This window comes from Passer domesticus, chromosome 7 (genome assembly GCF_036417665.1).
Source record: "Passer domesticus isolate bPasDom1 chromosome 7, bPasDom1.hap1, whole genome shotgun sequence".
NCBI classification, from domain to species: Eukaryota; Metazoa; Chordata; class Aves; order Passeriformes; family Passeridae; genus Passer; species Passer domesticus.
The window spans coordinates 8,772,399-8,790,039 of record NC_087480.1 but is presented as its reverse complement, the minus strand read 5'-3'; the positions used below and the strand labels follow the sequence as shown (position 1 = coordinate 8,790,039).

At 43.2% G+C, this 17,641-nt stretch overlaps 1 protein-coding gene across 6 annotated transcripts in view; it reads left to right on the top strand.

The window, feature by feature from the left end:
• KIAA1210 (KIAA1210 ortholog) overlaps positions 1 to 17,641 on the top strand; it is a 56,823-nt gene that overhangs the window by 19,182 nt on the left and 20,000 nt on the right. For 5 of the 6 annotated variants that reach the window (XM_064426742.1, XM_064426744.1, XM_064426745.1 and 2 more), the window contains one exon: positions 15,419 to 15,495. In XM_064426742.1, the coding sequence (XP_064282812.1) occupies positions 15,419 to 15,495 (77 nt within the window). Of the gene's footprint in view, positions 1 to 9,874; positions 10,044 to 15,418; positions 15,496 to 17,641 lie in introns of those variants that run through there. The other variant, XM_064426743.1, reaches the window with a different exon arrangement.

Genomic DNA, 17,641 nt, shown 5'->3' with positions numbered 1-17,641 from the left:
TGGAAAAGGTACTAAGAACCTTTTCCTGTTTAATTATAGCAAGAGGGAAAATTCCCTCTTCCCTACTGATTAGCTGTGTTGTTTCTGTATTAACACATAAAAAGGAGAAATACAGAAATTCACATTGGCTTTTAAAAAATGTTCAGCTACAAGTCTGGCAGTAAATGCTCTTTAAGAACTTGAGGAGCTCAGTTTTTCTATAAGCAATCTGAGGTTTGTTTCTGTAATTGCTCCCTGTTGAGAGATTTGTTGTATTTAAAAAAAAATTATATTTTTAGTGCTTCACTGGCATGTTCTGTTGGAGTAGGCTATCAAGGGAAAAGAGAATGAGAGAATGCATGTTAGTATTTGTGCTGTAAACCACCATGAAGATGCATTCTGTTTTTCCTTTGACATTCTCCCTGCTGAGGAATGGAACAAAATTTGCTGCTGCCAAACCTGAGGAGTGGTTTGATCGTGTTTTGCACCAGCAGACTGCAGAGGGCTCTATTCTTGCAGCTGGTGGGAGATTACAGACCAGGCACAGTGGAGGGCAAGTGAAATTGTGTCTTGAGGCTTGAGATGTGAATACTGATAGTTAAATGTGTGAGTAAGTCCTGGAGAGCAGAGGGAGGAAAATAGTTCAAAAGTGGAGCTGGCAGCTGACTCCTTTCCTCTCCCAAAGGCTGGATCCCTCACACCAGCAGTTTGTCTCACATTACTCTGGTGGAAATGTGCATTTTCAAGGGCACACAACTCCTACTGGATTTCTGTTAGCTTTTCCATCATGCACTGAATCCTTTCCTCCTTTGAAATTTGTAACAGGGAATTAGTATTTGGCAGAGAAGTTTGCTTTAGATAAAGGCAGATGTGCCATCAGAACTAGCAAAAGGGCTCTGAGTGAGTCCTGAAGAAGGGAGGTGGATTGGCACTTGAATTGACAAAAAGTAATACATTTGCATTGTTTGATTTTTCTCCCTCAATCCTTTAGAATCATATGCTCTTAAAACCAATTTGTAATTCAGAGAGTGGCTATAAAGGCTGGACAGATGAAGCTTTTTTATATGTGGTAAACCATCTCTTCTTTCCTGGTCAATCTCCACCTGACTTTTGAGGAACAGGATTTATTTTTTTTTATTATTCAACAGATTCTTCTTTGTTGATATTCTTCAGTTAAGTCTCTACACTTGATATAATGCACAGGTTATATTCCTCAGCCTGTTATTTCAGCCCTCTGATGTGTTCCTAGGTGAATTAATTTAACTACTAACTCTTTGCAGTCTTCACAAATTTTATATGCTGATTTGGCTGTGGTTATTGGCAGTTAAAATGAGTTCAAGACACCAGCTGCAGAAATAGTGATGGTTTTAGCCTGAGATTAATTTTCAATGAAATTTGTTTGGAGTTTAACATGAAGTATTTGTCTTTCTGGACAAATGTGTCATTGGAACAACTTCCCCAAATTCTCACGTGGTCATTTGACCTGTAGGAGTTAATTTGCTTTCTAAATGAAAGCTCTTTTGGAATGAAATTACTTTTACGCTTTAAGAATTGGTTTGGATACCAGTAGGAATTTGTCCAAAGTGACTTAGAGCTTAGTACCTGCCAAGAAACCTGCCATGGACTTTGGGGAAAGGTTTCATGAGGAAAGGTTCCCTCCAGGGCTTTGAGCTGCTGAGTCCAGCTAAAGCACCTGGAGTGTTTTAAAAGCTGCTTTAGGGAGTGCTCTCCTGTGCTGCTGCCACATTTACCCCACTGCCCCACATCTTACAAGAGAAAGCAAAGGCTCTGCCTTGGTGCACTGTAATAATGTGTGGCTGAATCTGCTTTTCTACACAGTCTTGTCCCTGTGCTTTGTTAATGTCCTCTTATGAAATTAAATAAAAAGAACCCAAAGCCTAATCCAGGTAATTCTTCATCATAGTTCCAATCTTGACTGCTATTTCACTGAAATGAAACTTCTAGCCTGCTTTCATATTTCTCTTTAACCAGCATATGTAACCTGAGTAATCTTGAATTGTTCTCCTAAGTTTATCATCACCCTTGTTGCAGAGTTCTGTTTTTTTCTTGCTCCAAGCATGGTGCCAGGAAAAAAAATATTATACCTGAACAAATATGATAAATCTTCCTAAAGCCTGTGGAAGAATCTTTTCATATGCTCCTCAGTTTTTGGGACTAGCCAAGTATGTTGTTATGAGCTGAAAATGTGGTTGCTTGAATAATAAGGTTCACTGATGGTCAATGCAAACTGCCAATTTCCAAAGACAAATATAGTGTGTTAGAGGCTATATAAAATATTTGGCTGAAGGCTTTATGTGCCAGCTCAGTCTGGTTTCTATAGCAGACTATAAGAAAATGTATTTAACTGCATTTAATGTGGTCACTCAGGATTTCATGGTGCCTTTCACAAACAATCCCAGAATTATGGACATTTCAGCTTGAATGTCTTCTGCTTTGCCAAGCTTTGCACTTTCAGTGGGATGCTATGTTCTTTTCTTATATTCCATAATTGTCAAAAAATGCTGATGTGCACTTTTATCCTGCAAAGAAGTTCAGCATTTGGGTAAAGCAAGTTGATCAAGGAATGCATCAGTAGAATTTTCAATATATTTCTAGATTGTTTGTGATGAAAGCAATTGCTAATCTAAAATGATGTTATGACCATGAAATTGAGTAAAATATGTTTTCTGGGTTAGGTGCTGTTGGCTGTATTTTGTGTTGTTGCCTGTTCAGATGAGTGTCAGGAGGAGGTTGTTGTGATTGCTGGGCTTATTCTGAAGATGGTACAAAGCTGTCCACCTGCTGGATTGTCTGTCTGTTCACTGCCCCTGCACCTGCACCCAGCCTTCTTGTTGAAGAGGCTCAGAGGGGACGGTGGAAATCCCAAAAATCCCTTTGTCCTCCTTGTGGCCAGTTACACTTTTTACAACTTTTCCATGTTTGCGTGGTCCCTCGAGCCCTTGGCTCTCCATCCACAGCCAGCAGCTGCTGTTTTAGCTGGGACAGTGACAAGTGGATTGGAAGTGGTTTAAAGCTCCAGCAACTGCTACTGGAGTAGCAACTTGGCACGGGGGCCGGGCAGGTCGAGCCTGTTGGCTCTGCTCTGTCAGCAGCTCGTTGGCCTCCCTGGCCTCCCTCCCTTTCTGAGGCTGTGATTGCTGCGGGGGCTGAGGAGCAGCGCTGCTGCTGGCTGCAGGGAGTGATGCTCTGGGGCTGACTGATTGCAGGGACTGATGCTGTGCTGCTGCTGACTGCAGCCAGTGATGCTCTGCTGTGACTGACTGCAGGGAATGATGCTCTGCTGCTGCTGACTGCAGGGAGTGATGCTGTGCTGCTGACTGCAGCCAGTGATGCTCTGCTGTGACTGACTGCAGGGAATGATGCTCTGCTGCTGCTGACTGCAGGCAGTGATGCTTTGCTCTTTGGCATGGTGTTAGCATCTGTCCAAGATTCCAGGGCTGTTTAAAGTGAGACACTGAGCTCCCTGGCCAGCCCTGCCTGTGGCATCCCCCAGCATTATCTTGGCTCAGCCGTGGTCCATGGGCTCAGCTGGCTGAAGGCTGGGCAGCTTTGGAATCAGTGCAGGCTCCCTGGGAGCTGTGGCAGAGTCACTGCCCCTGTGATGATCTGGGATCTCTCTGTGTGGCTGATGAACTCAGGAGAGGTGAAATGCTTCCCATAAACACTTTGGTATTCTGAAATATGTCTGTTTATGTGTCTTTTTATTGTACATCACTTTAGCATATTTCACAAGAGAAAGAATCGCTCATTAACAGCTTTTCAGTATTGGGGGATTTTGAGATGAAAATATCTGAGTATGATATCTGCCCAGCAAAGCAAGCTCACCTGTGCAGAGACAAACCCTGGATGAGTTTCAAGAAATGGGTTTTATGGAAGGTGAGGGATCTCCCCACTAAGGTAAATCAGAGAGTGTGAGCTGAGGCAGAAAGACTCCTCAGGGGTTGTGAGTCTCTTGGAGGAATCTTTCAGTACACAGCCTAGGAGTGTGTTCCTGTATTAGGCAATTATACAGTGTTTGGATACTTGTGAGCATTTTGTCTTCAGCCCACAGGAGTCATTCAGTGCCTGGTATTAAGTGCACAGAGACTTAAGTCCTGTTTTGTTATTCAAAAATAGCAGAGAGGGTGAACAAAAGCAGTTAAGAGGTGTCAGAGCCATGGCACTGCAGGCAGTTGGGCACTGTTGGTACAATGGTGCTATATTATTAACAAAAAATCAACTACTTCTCTTTGTGATTCATTCAGTTTGACTCATCTTGGTGCAAGAAGTTCAATTCTGGCTTAATACACCAGTGAGTCACTCCCATCCTCATTCTGTTCGTGCTTCTCTCTGGATGGTGTTTGTTTTTGCAGCCACAGTGGTACAGTGTGTTTGCTGGCTGTAGGCAGAGGAATTCCAAGCAGGCCTGTTTATTTGGTTTCAGTAGAACAGCCCTTTTGCTATCACCAAGGTTCTGAGTATTTGGCAGATATGCTGTCAAATTGACCTTCACTGCTGCTTGTCCTACATCACTTGCAGAGGAGCAGAAGCTTGGGCTGGGACAATCTGCTAAATGTGATTGTCACTCTTCTGCATCCTTTGACCATCAGGTTTTCTGTGTACATGATTTTGATTTTGCCAGACTGAGCCATGAAAACATCTTGTCATAATTTTCCCTTGTGTTCTCTTAGACAGAAACTTCTGCTGTTCCAAGTGTCTGGCTTTGTACCCCTAGAGCCAATTGGAGAGATTAATTTGTCATTTCCTTCTTGTGCAGATGTCGACAAAGTTTTAGGCTTTCACATCTGCTGTGATGTGAAGGCCTAGAATTGGATGTAAAAGCTGAAATCTGATTATATATGAGAGAAAAATGCAGTGGGTTCAGGTTGTGCTTCCACTAGATAACCTACCTGAGCTGGTGCAGGGCAGCTGGAGCTGATTACCAGCCAGATTTGAGGAAATATGAGATAAGTCTGTCCATGGGGAAACAGGAAAAAAACCCAAGGTAATTCCAAGGTTGATTTCCTTCCACCCTCCATATTTCTCCTGCTGTAAGAAAACAGTTGAGCACAAGGTGTTCCACACCAAAGTGATTCAAGCTTATAGTTCTGCATTACATCTCTTTCAGTCTCAGGGCTGGTAAAACTATTGTGGATTAAGTACTTTTAAATATTATTTTGGATACAGCAAATACTAAATGCAAACTCTCATATTTTATTTTATCTTATTATTTTATTCTTAATTATTTTTTTCAAGTTTGCAGGTGAGCTCCCACTCCATTGGGGGGGGTCACTGTATAAACAAAGAAAAAGAAACCCCAGTCAGTTGATATCCTGTCTGATATTGCTTGCAGATGCTGAGCTGTCACTGCTCATCACTGTGCCAATAGCCAAGGCTGTGCCAACAGCCCAATATTTCCATCACAATGTGTGTGAAAAAGGCCACACACATTATTATTCATTTCTTTAGCTGTACTGTTGTACCTGTGTGTGCTGCTGCATTTGGAGAAGTGTCCAGGTGCCAAGACTGTGTCTGTTGTGTCCTGTCTCCATGCTGCAGCATGTTGGTATCTTTGTGACTGTTGTGCTTTAACCCCAGCACCTCAGCCCTACAACAGCCACTCCCTCACTCTCCCCTGCTGGGACTGGAGAGAGAATCCCAGGGTAAATGTGAGAAAACTCATGGTTTGAGATCAAGACAATTTAATAGGGAAAGCAAAGGTCATGCACACAAGCAAAGCAAGACAAGGAATTTATTCCCCAGGGCAGGCAGGTGTTTAGCATCCCCAGACCAGCAGGGCTCTGTCACATGTAGTGGTGACAGGAATACAAACACCATCCCTCCAAATTCCCTCCTTCTCCCCCAGATTTCTGAGCTGAGCAGGAGCCCTGTGCTCTGGGGCATCCCTGGCTCAGCTGGGCTCAGCTGTCCTGGCTGTGTCCCCTCCCAGCTCCTTGTGCACCCCCAGCCTCTCTGCTGGGCTGGGCTGAGGGGCAGAGAAGGCTCTGGGTGAGACCTGCTTAGTGCTAAAGGAAGCATCTCTGAGTTACCAGCACTGTTTCAAGCACAAATCCAATCCACAGCTCTATGCCAGCTGCTAGGATGAAGATTACCTCTGCCTCAGCCCTAAAGGTGCTCTTAGAGGGAATTGTGGCACTCTCAGTCAGGGCAGGGAAACTTGGCTGTGCAGACAAAGCTGCCTGGTCTTGCTTTCTAACCATCCATCCAGAGCCAAGTTGGCATTCCAGCTTCAGAATTTTGTGGTGGTTGCTCCTTTTGGCCTCTGAGATTCAAGGATCTGGTGTTAATTAGTGAACTAAATGTTTGACTTGTATGCATGATGAATTAATTTATGCTTATACATTCTGGGAATATGCAACTGTGCAATTCTGCTGGGGCTTCCTGGTATCACTCATCTAACAAGGCACTTGTGATCCACACAGTGGCTCTGATGAAAATGAAATGTATTTGAGTGGTCTAGCTCAGAGTTAGGATGGAGACACTGTGGTAACCATCAAGTTATCTATGTGCATGGAAAATACAGACCTGACAGAGGTGTGGAGGAATTGTTTCCTGGTTCACTCCAGCAGCCAAACTGCTTTCCATCACTTCAGTTTAGTGAAAATAATGTTTCAAAAGCTTAAATTATCAAGATGCCAATTGTCTCATTGCTTCCTTTCTTGCAGACTTGGCCTGTGAAGATCTTACAGAATGTTTGTCCCCATCGATTCTCTCCCCCATGTGCCTGCTTGTCACTGCCCCATCTTGCAGTTCTTGTTGTCTTTGGTGTCAGTTCTGCTGCCCTGTACCCTCTCTGCTCCCTGATGCTGCTGTACCACTGCCTTAAAATACAGTTGAATTCAGCTTGAAACTCCACTGCTGCAAAACAGCATTAGCTCAGATAATCTTATTTTAGATGATCCTGTTTTAGAGAGGTAAATTTGTGTCTGGAATCCCAGAGAAGGAGGATCCCTTTTTGGTAGTTGCTCGTGCTAGAGTGAAAGGTCAGGAGTTGCCCTTGGGACAGAAGTGGCTCAGGAACTGTTCTGAGCACATGGATGATCTCCCTTGGCTCCAGGAGCTCCCCATGTGCTTCCAGAGCAATTGTACTTCAGGAGCTGCCTAACCGCAGGCTCTAGAGAGAGCAGAGCAGGACAGCAGGAGGTTTCTTTAGAACAGAAGAAGGGAGGGAAACCATCAGACTTCACACACAGCTCCCTCTGCAAGCACAGAGCCTGCCTCGGGCCTTCGGAATGGGCTCTGAGCTGCAGAAATGCCCAGGGGCAGTGGGAGCTCAGGGTGAGCCAGCCAGACACTGTTTCAACTGCTTCTTTTTATTTGTTGTGTGTGCAGGCAGTAGATACTGACAAATAGGTTTTGGGACTTCACATGAAGAGAGATTTCCTGAGCTTCCTGCCAAAGGCAGCTTCTGAGACCACAAAGCCTGTGCTTTATTTGCTTCTTTATAGCCAAAAGATGGCTGTCTGGTTTTATGGCATTTTGATCTTCAGAGTGAAAATTTGTAACAGTTTCTCCCAGAATTTTCTGTTTGCCTCCTTTTTAAGTATACTTTGAATTCTATGCCATTAAATGTCTTTATTATATCTTGTCCTGAGAAGTTCCATTGTATCTGAAGTTTTAAATTTTTTTTCCCATCTTTAAGCTGCTCTTTAACCAAGAGTTGAGGGATAAGTGACTGTTTTGGAAAAATCTTTAAAAAAAGAGAAAGCTTTAGATATAAAGTTCCGTGTTTCAGTCTGGTGTTCAGTTCTCTGTTGTTTCAGCCTCATTTTTCCTGCAATAGTCAAACAGCTTAGTTTGGTAAAAATGCCTCCAGACTCTTTTCTTTCTGGCCCAGGATGTAATGATCCTTCCCAGTTTCTGAGAATAACATACTGGAAATCACTGTGACTCAATATGGGGCCAAGGCAGATATGCAGATTACTCTTGTGAAATTTTATGGGTTTTTTTGTGATTTACCTTCTATGTGTTTCTAGCACCTGTGTCAGTCCATACAGCTCCAGCATGCTGCTCTCCTGCAGCAGAGGTGATCCCTAACTCTCCCACAGGGCTCATGAAGCTTTGCAGGAGCTCAGTGTGACCATTGTGATTCCTCAGGTAAAGAAACTCATGGCTGAGTGATAAATAACCTGGCTTTGTTAGAAATGCAGTAATTTGCCCTGCTGTTCAATGACAGAGCCAGGAAAACCAGTGAATTTACCCAAATCCCAGCCCAATAGCCTCCATCTGCTAGAACGTGTTTAAAAGACAAGCTCTGTCTCATAGAGTTTGCTGTCTAAACTAGTACTTGTCACCTTCAGAGTTTGCAGATATGGCAATTCCCATGAAGTTTTCTCAGGCTCACAGTCTTTCAAGCCCCTGTAGAGCATGTTGGAGCCAGCTGATGGCAAACCTCTTCCCTTTGCCACCTTCTGCTGATCCCTACAAAGCAGCCCATGGACTCCCAGGGCTCTGCACCCCACAGGTCAGATCCCAGTCATCTCTTCATGCTTGAAGGTTCCAGGGGAGACAAAATTAATTAGGAATCTGGAGAGGGGGTAAAAAGCACATACACAAGCTAGAAAACAGTGGCTAAATATGCCTACCACCAGACCTGGGATGGAAGATTACACTTGCTTGCTGAATTTACCACTTGGAGAGGCAGAGACAGTGAGCTTGGCTTTTATTCCCATACTTGACTCTGACATCTCGGCTCTGCTGGCATGAGGCACGTCTGCTCTTCAGTGATAGTGGCTTGACATTTCCTCTGGCTTTGCCTTGAAACCATTTCCAGAGGCAGTAATGCTCTCTGGGAGCAGCTCCCTAGCTGGCAAAGGCAGCCTTTGGTTACATCCCTTTGGTTTTCAAATGCATGTTCCTCCTCCTCCACAACTACTTCAAAGTATCCGTGTCAAGTGGATCTGAGGGTGTCTCCTACTGCTGGCAACTGGTTCCTTTCGTGTGGTTGCTGGAAGACTTTGCTATTCTTTTTCTTCTTTTTAGGAAGAGTGGGAGAAGATCCTCATTCCAGCTGTTTCCTGAAATTTCCCCAGTGTGTTAGTGTGAAGAAAAAGAATTAATACATGGGAAAAACTTACTCCTAGGCTAATGCCAAGTGGTGGAATTTAATTGGGTCATTTAATGGCCATTCCTTTAAAATGGAGACAGTCTGGGGCCAAAATCTTGCTGTGGCTGAGATCATGACTATGTTAGAGCCAGTCTTGATTTGGGCAAATTTCTGTCACATTTCTCTGCAAATGCACTGTAAAATCTGTGATAAATTATTATTAGGGTTGGGCTATCAAGAAGCATTTTCCTTGGCTTTTGGCTAGCAGGTAGATATTTGCTGTATTGTCTGAGCTGATACAAACTTGCAGCAGAGATCTTGCACAGACAGCAGCTACCCAAGATCGTGCTAATAAGCACAGCAGAGTAATTAGGTGCATGAGGACAGCTTGAAGTGGCACCAGACCAAGTTAATCTGTCTGGCGTGGGTGCCAAGCGCTGCAAAGCTCTGGGACTTCAGTTTGGCCTCCTGAGCTGAGTGCAAGCCAAAGTTGCCCTGCTGCTGGTACCTGCCGCAGGTCTGCAGTCAGTCCCCACACCAGGACACAGCTCCAGTGCTAAATCACAAAAGGCAGGAGAGCAGGCAGGGACAGAGGGGGTCTGGGGAGATGGGGCAGCAGGGCAGGGGACAGAGGAATTGGCTCTCTCAGCTTCTGGACTGGTAACAGAGTGCTTATGAATTTTTCCCATTTACCCTTCCCCCTTCTTATCCTCTTGGCTTCTCACACAATTACAGAATGAGTCTGTGTGACTGTATGAAAGGCATTTCCTCCTCTTACTTTTTTTTTTAAAGTCTGCTTCAGCCCACCAGCTGCTTTCCATTAGTGTTGCACACACACTCACTAGGAGGGCAGGACATAATGCTTCAGGCACTGTTGAACAGCAGAAATCCTTCAGAATCTCTGCTGTCAGGCAGAGGCTTCTCAAAGCAGATTGTAGCAAACAAGAGTTCAGCACACTGGGACCTGTCTCTGGAGAGTCTTCACGGAGGAGCCAAGGTGTGGGGACAGAGGGGGGTCGGGGCATTGTCTGAATGCAAGGTGTGGGAGCTGGGATCAGATCTCTCCATGGGGATGGTTGTTTGCTCTGGATATCTTGTCAAGGTTAGGAGCTGAATGTTGTCTGTTGCTGTGGGGGATTATGACCCCCTGCTTGATTCTGAGAGAATATTTTATTGATATTAATGATGCTTATCCAGACTTCCTGGTGGGTACTACTGCTGTATTTATTATTTGTGATCCTTGGAAAAGGACCTTAAACTTTCTTGAACTATCCCTCCTTCAGTGAAAATTACAAGATCAATATTCTTTATAAACTCTTCCCCTCCCCATTACCAGTGGAGACAGTAGCAAGAATCCTGGTGTGAACTGCTCTTATACCCACATTAAACAGTCATGGGAGGGACCACATGGGAGGGACCCATGGGAGATACCAGCTAGGGGCTGGCAAAAAAACCTGGGAATTCCATCCTAGGAGCACTCCATTGTAGAAGAGCACAATGGGATCAGCTGTACAAGGTCAGATCCTGGTTCCCCCTCTCGTATTGGATTGTGCCCTGTTTCTACAAAGCTGTTTTGTTGAATCCCACACTGCTCAGCATATTCTGTGACCGTGGGCCTTGAAGTGCAGGTCACTCATCTCATGGACAGCAAAGGGAGCTTTGGTTGCTGAGTTTCTGACATGCTCAAGGGTGTGAAAATTGAATAGAAATCTTGCTGCCTTTGCTGTTGCTGTATGATTGACTCTGAAATCCTGTTCCATGAAGTTGCAGAGGGTAAACTTTACTTCACTTAGCTGTCATTGGATTAATGAGTTCATTGATAGATTGTTGGGATCCCAGAGAGGAAAGCCATCAACCATATTTTGTCAGAACAGTCCTCTAATGTAAAGTATTAATGTACTTTAATAAGAGAGAAGAGAATTTAACCTCTCATTCACCTTTTGCTGCAGAATGTAATCTGAATATTAAACCATACTGCATTCTGTGTTTTTTTGAACCTTGGTTTTCAGGAGAAATAGAAGGGCTTTCTCTGAGGTCCTGCAGTGACTTGAAGTGTGTTCTGGGGGAGGCTGGCTGCAGGGTGGTGACCTGGAGGACCAGATGAGGTCCACAGGCTCCATTTTCCTATGCTGATGCCTCTTGCTGTGGAAAGTGTGTGTCCTGAAATCTGGAGCATAACCTTGATTTCAAATAATTTTTGTAGCATGGAGGAAATTGGTCTTTAAAAGCTCCAGGCAGAAATATCACCTCTTTCTCTTGGCTGCTTGCCACTGTCTGTCTTCTATAGGCGATGAAGATGCTAACTGAATGCAGTGCCTCGCATTCTTGAGGCTTTATTTCCTCAAGCATTTATTTGATAAGAAAGAGGCTGTTCAGGGTTCAGCATCTCCTTTGATCTCTCTGTCATAAGGCTTTCTGGAGTGCCTATGCAGAGCCGTGGACTGAAGCTGAAGAAGCACTGAAGGTGGGCTAGCAGCTTGCTTGCTGTGCAGTTTCCAGGTCTTCTGCTCCACTGGAGAGACAGCAAGGAGGCTGTGTCCCTTTTCTGAGGCTGAGCAGAGAACATTGGTCTTGAACTTTTGTTGAATGCAGGAAACTTGAATCCTGTACAAAGCTAACTTCCCAGGAGTCCTTAAATACACAAACCAAGCAGTGAAAGGGAATTGTCTTTTATTCATTTGGTGAGATTCTCTCACCCCTCTACCCCCCATGTACTTATTAAGTCATGTGTTCAGCTCAGCAAAGCAAATGCTCAGAACACCATCCTGGATCTTTATTTATTTTGCCCTATCACTGCCCTCCAATAGAGTACTCCAAATATTTGTCCAGTTGGTTCAGTTTGTAAAGGGGATACAAGGACATTTCTCCTGTTCCTGGAGATTTCTTATTACTTTTCAGACTCTTTAATTCCTGTAATGAGTTGGAGAGTTCTGAGTGAATGCAGCACAGTGGGGTTATCAATGGAAATGTTATGTGGGATAGCAGAGACAGCCTGGATCTAAAACATCAAACCAAGTGAGGGTGGTGGTGACTGCTAAGTTCCATTCTCTCTTTTGGCGGTAAAGGAAACCCTGCAACTTTGTAGGAGTTTAATTGCTTTAAAGTACACCCTAGCAATGCAAATAGGGTCTAATAATGTCAGTATTATTTTTGTGATTGCATTGACATAAGAAGCCACTCTTTGCAAGTAATTAATTAATTCACATTTGTGGTAATCCAGCCCATCATGCTGTGCTGGGAGAGGCAAACACTGTTTTTAGTAAACCTTCAGTCCTTTCCATGGCCCTGCATAGGAATCCATGCAGTGGATTTGCTGGCCATGGCTGAGTCTGGCTTTTGAGGGGTGTGGCAGATTCACATCTTGTGTGCCCTGTACCTCTGCAGCAGGAAGTCTGTGCTTGTGCAGGGATTGCAAACACTGTTTGAGAGAGGGTTAAGAACATATTAGAAAGCTGTAGACTGGGGAAGTGCACCCAGTGTTCCACACTGAGGAGAAGTGTCCTGCATCCCTCTGCAAGCATCTTCGCCCAGCTGTCCTGAGTATCAGAAATACTGCTCTAAAGGACCATTTATTTAACCTGATATTTTTATCACTGAAAATCAATACACAGACAGTATTTGTTTAAAACTTCGTCTCTAGTGGTGTAATGCTCTGGGAGAGCTCACAGGGGGTTGGTGCAGCTGATTGGGCTGGGTGTACATGGTATTGATACATCCTGACAATGTGTCTGTCTGCTGTTATTAAGGCCTGGAAGTGCTGAATGTCTGGAGGTTCGATTGGTTAATGCCTGTGCACTCATGTGTGTTTGTATTGATGGGGCTTTTGTCCTCTTTTTCTCATTACACTGACCTCCAGGCTAGGGCTTGTGGCTCAGAACATTTGCTAACTGCTCTCTGTAAAGTACAACTCACTGCCACCAGAATTTGAAGTCTAAATGCCACCTAATTGCTAACTTTCCTCCAGGTATGTAATCAGGTTTTTAATGATGGAACCTCCACGTTGCTGGTGGAATATATACACCACATATTATATGGATTTTTTTTCCTGTAATTCAGCTACTTCAACTGACTCAAAGCTTGAGAAAATCTGTAATATTCATTTCACTGGAAAAAGATGATGAGGTCCTAAATGGGGCACCCTTGTAGTTGACACTTGAGCTCCATGTGCCCCAGAGAACTCAACTATAAAATTGAGTTAATGCTGGAGCTGATTTGACTGTGAAGAAGCTGCCTCAGAGCTGAACTGCTTTGCAGCTGAAGCTCTACTTGTATAAGATATACCAGTTGGAAATGTATGCTTGCAGTTACAATAAACATTGCAGTCAAATGTCTTCAAAGGCTGGAAGGATTCTGAGTGAGCAGCTGAGATGACTGAGTTAAATAAATGTTGAGCTGATGCAAACAAAGCTAGATGTGAAAAAATCAACTTTCTCTTGCTTTGGTTTAACTGGAGGTGGGTAAAGCAGAAGTTAGAGGTCTAGATGAGCCAAAATCCAGGTCCACTCAAATTCTGTGAAAAGACTCAAGTCTGGAGACTTGTCAGTTTGTCCCTGTAAATTTATTGAATGCTTTCTCAATATTTTATTTCAAATGCATTTCCCTTTACCTCAGAAAAATCTAATACAGGGTGCGTGGTGTATAAAGTTGAGAGGAAAAATTGGAACCAAATTTCTTTTTAATATAAAGAAAGAGTCTGTAAGAAAGTCTACTGATGACTGCTTTAAAGAAAAGTATGCAGGAAATGCAAACATTTTCATAGATAATTGATGAGACAAGGGGGAGAAAGGATAAAAGTTGAATGGTTATGATCATCCAGAAGGAAACTTAGAAATCTTATTTTTTATTGCTTGTCAATACTGTCTGAGATTTGTTTCAAGAACAACCTCAGTGCCTCTCAGTCAGGAAAGGTGTAATCAGTCCTGGTTGTTGCAATGACTTTTTCATTGGTTTTTAACAAGTTGAAGTGAGATTATTTGGAACTAGATTGTGCCGATGCTCTCCTGTGCCCAGTGCTCACAGGGGATCTATTTGACTGCACTTTGCTTCTCTTTTATCCCTCCCCAGTTCCTCCCCAGAGTTCAGCAGCTTTACAGTTGCCCTGTCTGTGTGGGCAGTGCAGGGAATGTTTAACTCCACGGCCTCTTGTCACAGGAGCCCTGCCTGTTTCACCTCCCTGAGCTGCTCCTCTCTTTTCTCTGACAGACACCTCTGCCCCTGAGTTTGTGCACCTCATCTTTTAAGGCTGTCTGAGATGTGGGCTCATAGAAAGGTCCCAGTGCTTTTGGGCATGACAGATTTTAGAGTACGTGGGTGATGCAGAAGAAATGGAAGAGTTTAGTGGTTGGCCAAATTAGTACAGAATCACAGTCTTGTTTGCTGTTGAGATACTTGACTTGGCTGTATTGTTACAGCACTTAAATGTGGAAAATTGTTAGATGTGATCTATGCAGAAAAGAGAGCAGGATTTGGTTGTAGAGATTCTTACTCGTTGAGTCCTGACAGCATATGGGAACCTCTACTTACATGAAAGTAGCACTGAGGTACCTTCCATAACAAAGGACAGTATTTATGAGCTGCCCTGCTAAACTGTCACCTTTCCATTGTTGCTTGACATTTGTTCTGTAACTCCTGTGGTCTGCTGCTTCATTCCTTTGTCTGTTGCAGACACCCATTTGGAAAATACAAAGTGGAGCCACTGAATGATCTTAAAACTAGGCTGAACTTCTGTTTTCATCAGGGAGGAAGATGATGCCATCAGCTAATTTGGTTGATCAATAGCCCTGCTGGCGATAAGGTTTCAGAGCTTGTGGTTAAAAGCTGATTGCACTGGATCCAAAATAAATTTGATCTATTGGTTTCCACAAATGTAGCATAGCCTGGAATGATGTTTCAGTGCTGATGCTTAACTGGTTTTAATAATGATGACAGACTAGACTGGTGCCTGCTGTGAGGACGCTGTAATGCATGAACCCTGGGCAGCTGAACACTGACTTCTGTTTTTTACAGCAGTGTGAAGCTGTCACTCCCTAGCAAAGGTTCATTATTCTAAGAGTGGGGAGCATTACAGTGTTTGCTGAGCAGATGTAATGACATCTTTCCTGAAAGCAAACTTTGATTCTGGTCTCCTACAAGACAGAGGTGCTGGCAGTGATTAGACTGGATTGTTAGTTGTGGCTGGAGAAGTAAGTGTCACTGGAAAATGAAAACTTCTGTGGCCAAAGTGCACAAAAGTGTGCCAGGCATGGTTGTGATAACCATTTGGGCATGTAGTTTTAGAAAGGATTCAGCTGTGTTCTTTCTTCGTGCAGTGTGGGACCATGTTCTGCTGGGTGATTGACTAAAATTTAACTGATGCTTTCATCTCTGTTTCAGTGACTACATAATGGCTACGAGGCCCACAGAGGTCACACAGTCACCTGAAACTGGAGACACAGTCGAAGAGTGCACAGGTAAGTAGCTGTTCTCTGAGTGTACAGCTGATTTGGAAGATTTGTTTTCTTCAATTAATCAGGTCTGTAGTGAGCTGCTTTGCAGTGTTGTTTTTTGGGGGCTTCTTTTGTAGAGTAAAGAAAATTCTGTGTGTCTTTGTCAGCTGTCAGTATTATGGAAAATATGTTTTAATGTGCAATGCTGGAGCAACATATCCTGTTGGAGGATATTCCTTTTGATTCTGACTTGGGTTTTAGAAGCAGGATGTTAGAGCTTGAAGGGCTGATGGTTGTGCCTGTGTTGATGGATCCTGCAGAGGTGGGAGCTGAGCCTGTTAACAATCCCCTGTCTGTGGGAGCTGTATCAGTACCCCCAGCAGCCTCTCTCTTTCTCTGCAGCCATTTGTTACTTATTTAATCTGGTTTGATGCAAACAGTGTGAGGGGATGGAATAATAGGTAAGAAATGAAAATATCATACTTATGCCAGAGACTTGTCTACATGAAAGGAGATCCCCTTTGCCAGTTTGAATATGGGGAATAGCATCATGTCTGAAGCATCTCTGGAGAAGTGGCTGTCACAACATTTGTTTTTTTCTCTCTTTTCTTTGGCTAATGTTTTGCAATCGTCTTAAATGTTTGTGTTTTAAAGGTCATCTTGCTTTATCCTTTAGAAATATATTTGCCACTATCAAAATATTGTTAGAAGAGATAAGCAAATTGCAAAGAGACTGTTAGTTGAACTCTGCTTGGCAGATGGATAGAGGTGAAGAAAGTGTAATGATAGATGCTCAGCACTCCTGGTTTCCTAGATTTATAATCTGGTTTGTCACACAGTCTGGTGCTATCCCAGCAATCTGGTAACCTTGTGTGAAGCCAATGCCTGAAAATTTTGTACTCACGTTCACTAGAAGATTCAGAAAAGAGGTCAAATTCTGACCCGGGTGATAGGAAAAGCAGGACATGGCTCATGATCTGAAGTGTTGCCTCTAAATCCACCAGGAATATTTCTGACCCTAAATGAACAAAATTTTAAATAGTTAAAGGCTGCTATGCTGTTGCCAAGGAGTTCAGGAGACACTTGGCTGGACCTGGACAAAGCCATTTCAGAATCTTCTGTTTAATTCCAAAGGTAATGAAGGATTGTTTCACCTCTCCCTCTTCATAATTAGCTGACGATGTAAAGGCTCTGGGAGGGTAAAATCCCCACCCTTCACAGTCCAGTCAGTCAGACTGATTTCTTGAGGTTTGCTTTGTTGTCTGTAGTGCAAGGCTTCCAATGCATGCTACTCCTTTTTTTTTTTGTGGCAGGAACCAGGTTGCTGTCCAAAAACTGTTAGCACCCAGTGTTGGTGATACTGAATTCCATGATTTTATTGTCTGACTGCCAATATCTGGTAATTTTATGAAGCTACAATCATGACACTTTCTGAGGATCTTGTCTGTGGGTTGGGGTTTTTCCCAGGTGTTTTTAAGGTTGAAAATATCTAGTCCTTGGATTTGAGGGAAACAAAAGATACAAAATACTTCCTGAATGCACCCTAGGAAGTCAGAGACCATAGAAGATCCCCAGATGAATAGTTTAATTTGAATGTGATCATTGACATCCCAAATCAGATGTTCCCTATGTTTTTTGCAGTTTCAATTTTTGCATTGGAAGAAGCAACCTTTTATTTTCTGTCTTGTTATAAGGAATAACTATTCAAAGAGCAGAAAGTCCTGAGTTAATTCTCTCTGTGTACAGGAGACACGATGGAATAGGCAGTACACATACAGTAAAAAATACAGAATTCACAAACTTTACAGAGAAAGGAAAATGCTTATTCTTGCTTCTTTTCTGTTGTAGTTGGCTAAAACATAGCATAAGCAACTAATTTTTGGGAAGGCTTTTCCTTTTTAGGGCAGTAACCCAGGAATTTAGTATTTTATTTTTAGTGCCGTAAAACAAGATTTGCAACCATAAGATTTCAAAAATCACCAGTGGATGAAGGAGAAATAGGCATAGTTGTTTGAACTTGTATTTTTGTTATGCCATGATTTTTTTTCCGTTTCTTGTATTTTATTAGTTCAAGTATCATTGAGGATTCTACCAATTTATTGTCATGTTGGGCTGTTTCACAGTGCACTGAGATGCAGGCACCTTTAGCTTAAAGGTGGCATCCTTTTCA